Below are 6,611 nucleotides of genomic sequence, written 5' to 3'. Positions count from 1 at the left end.
CACAATGGAGTATTACTCAGCCATTAAAAAGAATACATTTGAATCAGTTCTAATGAGGTGGATGAAACTGGAGCCTATTATACAGAGTGAAGTAGGCCAGAAAGAAAAACACCAATACAGTATACTAACGCATATATATGGAATTTAGAAAGACGGTAATGATAACCCTGTATGCGAGACAGCAAAAGAGACACAGATGTATAGAACAGTCTTTTGGACTCTGTGGGAGAGGCAGAGGGTGGGATGATTTGGGAGAATGGCATTGAAACATGTATAATATCATATATGAAATGAATCACCAGTCCATGTTCGATGCAGGATACAGGATGCTTGGAGCTGGTGCACTAGGATGACGCAGAGGGATGGCATGGGGAGGGAGGTGGAAGGGGGGGTTCAGGGAACATGTGTATACCTATGGTGGATTCATGTTGATGTATGGCAAAACCAATACAAAGCTGTAAAGTAATTAACCTACAATAAAAATAAATAAATTTATATAAAAAGAAAAAAGAGAAAAAGTGTCTTCTCATTTCTGGCAGGTGATGGATCTTACCAACTGGGTGTCCTGATTTCCTTTTTTTCAAAGCCTATAAATCCCATGTAGAAAATCATTCTTTTCTCTTGAGAATTTACTTCTTGCTTCAAACATTTGTTGTTTTGTGTTTTGTGTTCCTCCGAAAATGGATCTTCATTGCTTGTCAGTGAAACATTCTTGGTTCTGATCAGCTGTGCCACCAAGTCCTGTGTGACTCACAGGAGAAAATAAAAGAGAGGTAGTTGGGATGGTGAAGTAGTTTACTCACTATCAGAAAGTAAGTGTGGACTTTGTTATCTGTGTAGGCGACATGGAGTGCCATGGGTCTGGAGGGATTAGGGAGTACAGGACACCCTGAGGACAGGAGTGCACTGAGGAGTAGGGAGGTGGCTCTGCCTAGGGGGAGAAGCTGTGGGACCAGAGGCAGGTGCTGGAGTTGAAAAGACTTGATGAAGAGAAGAGAGAGGGATGGATATAGAAGCACTCTCAATTTCTGTCTTTCCCCATATGTGAGCAGGTGCATCTATATTGAAGGGGGCAGTGGTAGGGAGATGATGGTTTTCTTTCCTGGTAGACTCAGTGGTATTCAAGATCAGTCTCTCATCTGATGGGGGATAGTCACGGTCAGGAATGGAGAGGGAGTAGGAGTCGGCTGAGATCATCTTTTCCAATGATGGGATCACAAAATTGAAGTAGGGAGATTTAGGAGCCCTTTGAAAGAAAGAGAAATGATTTGTCTAGGTGAACTTATTTTGCCAGAAAATCCACATGCAGAAAAAGCTGTTGGTTGAATTCCTGTCTGTAGGGATATGCAGGAGGCAAATATGAGACAGTGCAACTGGTTCAAAGTGCTGTAGATGTTACACAGGAGGGACTATAGTAATGCCACTTAACATAGTAGGTATCCATGGAAAAATAAAGGGAATGGAACTGGATGAAATGCATGCTGAAGCATAGTTTGTCTAAGAGCTATTAGAGTTGAAAAAAATAAAAGATTGGAACGTGGGTGGTTGAAGGTTGGTGAATATCCTGCTTTGGATTTTGATGTAATGGCAGAGATCTGGGTGGAAGTATGGAAATTGCTGTCACAGGGGAGTGTGGAGAAAAAGGCAGCTGGGGAAGAAGTGACAATACCAGATTTTGTCGGTGTTGAATGGGTGATGTGTGCACTTGTAGGGTTTGTTAAGTATTTGACCTGTATTTCTTGATTTTACATCCAGAATTGACAGAATATGGGCTTCCTCAGAGTGGTAAGTCCAGAAAGACAGAAGATAACTTTGAGAAGAGATTGTGTCTACAGGATTGATTTTAAGAAATAAAAAAAGAAAGAAAAGAGGAAGTAATCATAAAAAAGATGTTGACGTCATTCAAAAGAGAACTGACTCTAAAGGAAATCAATCTTCGTTTAAATGAAAACATATTCAAGGTTATCTCAAGGTGAAAAACAGGGACGGTGTCCAGTTAAATAGTGCTCAGAATTGGCAGAAAGTGAAAGAAACCGTGCCCTGTGTCTGCCACCGTGCAGACATCAGGAAGGCTTATGGAGTGACACAGGAGCACTGCTCTAGCACTAAGAGCTCAACTGTTGGCTGCCACAGTGCTGGCATGCTGATATGTGCGGGAATGCTGAACAGTGGGGGCATGCTGTCCCCACCCTGAGTCTCAGAGTTAAATTCAGGAGCACACAAAGCAGATCACAAGTAGAGGTTTTCACCACTGTGTGACCCTAGAGCCATCCTATGAAGAGAAAAGACCATGATGAAATAACTTCCTCCTGTAGTATCATGAATGTAGTTTGGACTCTGAGATCTTTCTTCTCTCTCTCTCTCTCTCTCTCTCTCTCTCTCTCTCTCTCTTTCTCTCAGGTCTCAGGCAGTGAATATTAAAAAACATTTTCACATCATATTTGAGAGCTGACTACCTTTTCAGGTATGCCTGGCCTTTTCTCTAATCTGACTTTTCTCTTCAGAATATTCAACCCCCCATCTAGAGGCAGTGCTTCTCAGGGACTTCCGAGGTCCAGTCAAGTTTCTGAAATCTCTGTTACTAATCAACTTGCTCCCAATCTTTAGTGCACATCCCTGTGATCCAATTCAGTGGTCTGGGAGTCAATTCCCAGGTTAAACAAGCTCCCCTTCAGTTCATGCTGATGCTCTGGGGGGTCACACTTTGAGTAGACTTGGGCTGTTTACTGACGTAGGACTCTTTGCACTCGGAGAATCACTGCAATGGACAGAACATTCAGTCTGTGGCTCTATGAAGAGATCTTTGCCCTCGCCATTTGAAGAGACAGCATTAAGTCTCCTTAGTGGTCAATGTCCCGGCCCCAAGTTTAATATCTGTACAGTTGCTTCACCAGCTATGCAAATGGAGAAAAGCAATGAAAAGGCTTCTACTTTGAGTATGGAGTGCTCAGACTGAGCTGCTTTTGGAGACAAGATAAGGGAGGAAGATCTGTTCGGTTTGCTCCAGAATTCTGATGAATTGAAGGAAAGAGAAAGGAGAAAATGTGGTGTTCTTGCAACTTGTGAAACCCTATCAAATGGCAGCCATATTTTCCAGAGGTTGCTATTGACATTGGTGCATGCTTTTCTTGACTGATAGGAAGAACCATGAATGCCTTCCTAGGATTTAGCACAACTGCTGTACTGGAGTATCAACTCTAACATGAAAATCTGGGGAATAACCACTGTGATTCTTTGCCTTATTGGATTAGGAGGCTCACGAATCTCAAAGACCTTTTCCACATGCATGTCTTCAGCTCTTTGGAAGGCTGGTGAGAAGCCAGTGAGTAGTCTAGTTGTTTTGCCTGATACCAATTCTAGCCCCATACACACAGGCACAGATAGGGTTAACTGGAGACGGCAAAATGCTCAGGAGGGGGTGGGGGTTGTGTGGGCACCCATTGAGGTTGGGTGATTGCATCACTGGGATTATTCTGAAAACAGCACTAGGTTCTCTGCTCCCAGCCCACTGTTCAAATCCAATCAGTCAAGAGTTAAGCCAATCATCAATCAAGATCTCTCCTCCCACTGAGGACAAGTGCCTCCATATAAATGCCCTCTTTCTTCTTTGAGTCTAACACTCCTTGGAAGAGCTGGACCCAGTCGGTCATCCCCTGGCCTTCAGAGTTCCCTCAGCCCCTGAAGTCCAGGCGTCTGGCTGGAGTCCCGAGTGGCCGCCACCATGCCCTCGTATCCGCTCAGTGTGGCTGTGGTCTGCATGAGCAACATGAACAGGAGCATGGAGGCCCACCACATCCTCAGGAGGAAAGGATTCCGAGTCAGGTCCTTCGGAGCTGGGTCTCGAGTCAGGCTCCCAGGAAGGGCATGCAACCTCCCCGTGGTTTATGATTTCTCCACCACCTATGAGGAGATGCGCAAGGACCTTGTGCGCAAAGACCGACAATGCTATAACAGCAACGGCATCTTACACATCTTGGGAAGAAACAAGAGAATCAAGCCTCGCCCGGAAAGATTTCAAGAGTGCCGAGATCACTTTGACCTCATCTTCACCTGTGCGGAGAGCGTCTACGACAGGGTGGTGGAGGAGCTGTTGGTCCGAGAGCAGGAGACCTTTCAGCCTGTGCACGTGATCAACGTGGACATGGCCGACAACGCGGAGGACGCCACGCTTGGGTCTTTCATCATCTGTGAGCTCTGCGAACGCCTCCAGCAGGCAGACAACCTGGAGGACTCTCTGGTCGAGGTGCTCCTGGCAGCCGAGCGGAAAACTGGCAAGAGCTTTCTGCACACGGTCTGCTTCTACTGAGGATCTTGTCTGCTTGCAGCTCCTCTTGGTAAGCACTTGTGTCTGGACATTGGGCTAGGTGGTATTTTCTGTCAGAAGCGGCTTCCAAGGCCTTTCTGCTAAAAGGCATCTACATGACTTTGTCCAGGTACACTCCAGCCTGGGAAGGAAGTGGAGAAGGAAATCGTTTTCTGCCAAAGTAACGTGAACGCCCTGGAGGCATCCAAACCCTTCCATGGTGGGGGACGATGGTATGGATTCTTGACATGGAAGGAACACTTCAGGGCTCACAGGGCTCTGTGAGGAAGTTAACCTAGAGACATCAAGAGACGAAGATTTAAAATGGACAAGTGATGTGCTGAAGGACATTCAGGGAAGAAGAACAAACAAACCCCACACCATTTCCATTCCATCATTTCTTTTTACTTCATCATTTTAATACAAATTCCTTTTGTCGTTTTGGTATTGTGCATCAGTATAAATGAATTTTTCTTTTTAGTGAGATAGGATTATATTTAATATTTGAACTTTAAAAATCTAATTTTAGATTGTATATATTTTGGTAACTGCTAGTTTCATAGAAACTCAAGTTTTATAATAGTAGGCATTGATTGCTAAAATGTGAGCACGATCTGTTCAATTCAATATTCATGAAATGAAATAAAAGCTTCTAGTTTATAGAAAATGGATCTCCTAATTTTTGGTAGGGGTTGGATCCTGCAAAAGAAACACCTTGGTTTCTTACTGTTCAAGCTGAATGAATTCCACAGAGTAAAGCACTCTTTCCTCAAGCAGATTTTCTTCATGCATAAAAGGTTCATTGAATATTGAACTCCTCTAAACGTGGATTCTATGTGTAGGGAAGTGAATCATCTTGGGTCTGACCAGCAATGACACCTAGGCATGTGTAACTTACAGCAGAAATTAAAGGAAGGGGGAGTTGACCTGGTTGAATGAGGTATCTTGCTATGTCAGAAGGTTGATGTGGACTTTATTTACAGAGCAAAGGCAGGATGGACCAAGGGTGTACCTGGAGGCATGGGATGAGCTAGTAGAGGATTTCCCCAGGAGAAGTGTGGATTGAGCAGTAAGGTGGATGCTCTGGACAAGGGGAGAAGCTGTGAGATCATAGCAAGATGGTGGAGTTGAAGGATGGAACATGCTGAAGAGGAGAGGGAGAGGGAAGAATTGAGAAGCAATGTCAATTTTCTGTCTTTCCACGCTGGTGACTGGGTGTACTTATCCACATGGGGCAGTGCTGGCGATAGGGAGGTGAGGGTTTCTTTCTGGGTAGATTCAATGAGCTTCAGGGTCAGTCTTTCATCTGATGTTGAGGCAGGTAGGGCAGGAATGGGAAAGGGATCCGATAGTGTGTTGAGATGATCATTTCCAATGATGGGGACACAAAATGGAAATAGGGAATGTTGGGGACCCTTTATAAGAGAGAGAAATGATCTGTCCAGGAGATCTTACTTTTGTCAGAACATTCACTGGAAGGAATTGAGAAAATATTTTCGGTTGATTTCCTGTCTGTAGAGGAATGGAGGAGGCAAATATGATAAAGCATGTAAAAGTGCAGCTGGTGTTCCAAAGGAGTGACTCCAGTGATGAAACTCAACATAGAAAGTGTCCATGGAAAAGTTAAAGGGAATGGAACTGGATGAAATGGATGGTGGGACATGGTTTGTCTAAGAGTCCTTAGAGCCTCAAAAATAACAAAGATTGGAGGGTTGACAGTTGAAGGTTGATGAGTGTCCTGCTTCAGGTTTAGATGTAGTGCAGAGATCTGGATGGATCTTGGGAAGTTGCTGTCTTGGGGGAGGGTGTAGACAAAAGCAGTTGGGCAAATGTAACAACACTGAATATCTTTGGTATTGAATGAGTGATCTTTGTGCTAGTTGGGTTTGCTATGAATGGGACCTGTTCTAGTGACTTCACATAAAGAATTGTCAGGAGAATAGGAACCCTCTCATGCCAACATGACATGCCAACCCTTCCAATGTGGGGAACGATGGTGTGGAACTGGACCTGGAAGGAAGGACTCAGTGTTCACAGGGTTCTGCAAGGAGGTTAATCTCGAGGACTCTCTTTTCTGGATGGACAATCAAGGCTGATCACAGAGCCTGGGACAAGCAATGCATTGAAGGATATTCTGAGAAAAAGGAACAGTTTCTATTTTGTTGATCCATATGGATACTGATTTCCTTTTGTCCATTTGGCATGATGTGTCGATACGACAGGTTGTTTTTTCTTAAGTGGGATGGGAATACGTTGAATGGAAATTATATTGAATTGGAAATATCTTTGCTTTTAGAGTGTTTGTGTT

At 44.1% G+C, this 6,611-nt stretch overlaps 1 protein-coding gene across 1 annotated transcript; it reads left to right on the top strand.

The window, feature by feature from the left end:
- The first annotated feature begins 3,489 nt into the window (after positions 1-3,489).
- On the top strand, positions 3,490-4,970 carry LOC112579444 (RNA polymerase II subunit A C-terminal domain phosphatase SSU72-like). The gene is made up of 2 exons (XM_044929429.2): positions 3,490-4,334; positions 4,434-4,970. Exon 1 carries the CDS (start codon positions 3,722-3,724, stop codon positions 4,304-4,306), a length of 585 nt encoding a protein of 194 aa, XP_044785364.2. The 5' UTR covers positions 3,490-3,721; the 3' UTR covers positions 4,307-4,334; positions 4,434-4,970.
- Positions 4,971-6,611: the final 1,641 nt, after the last annotated feature.

This window comes from Bubalus bubalis, chromosome 16 (assembly GCF_019923935.1).
Source record: "Bubalus bubalis isolate 160015118507 breed Murrah chromosome 16, NDDB_SH_1, whole genome shotgun sequence".
NCBI lineage: Eukaryota > Metazoa > Chordata > Mammalia > Artiodactyla > Bovidae > Bubalus > Bubalus bubalis.
Note: the sequence above shows the minus strand (reverse complement) of the source record. Positions and strands in the feature narration are given on the sequence as shown.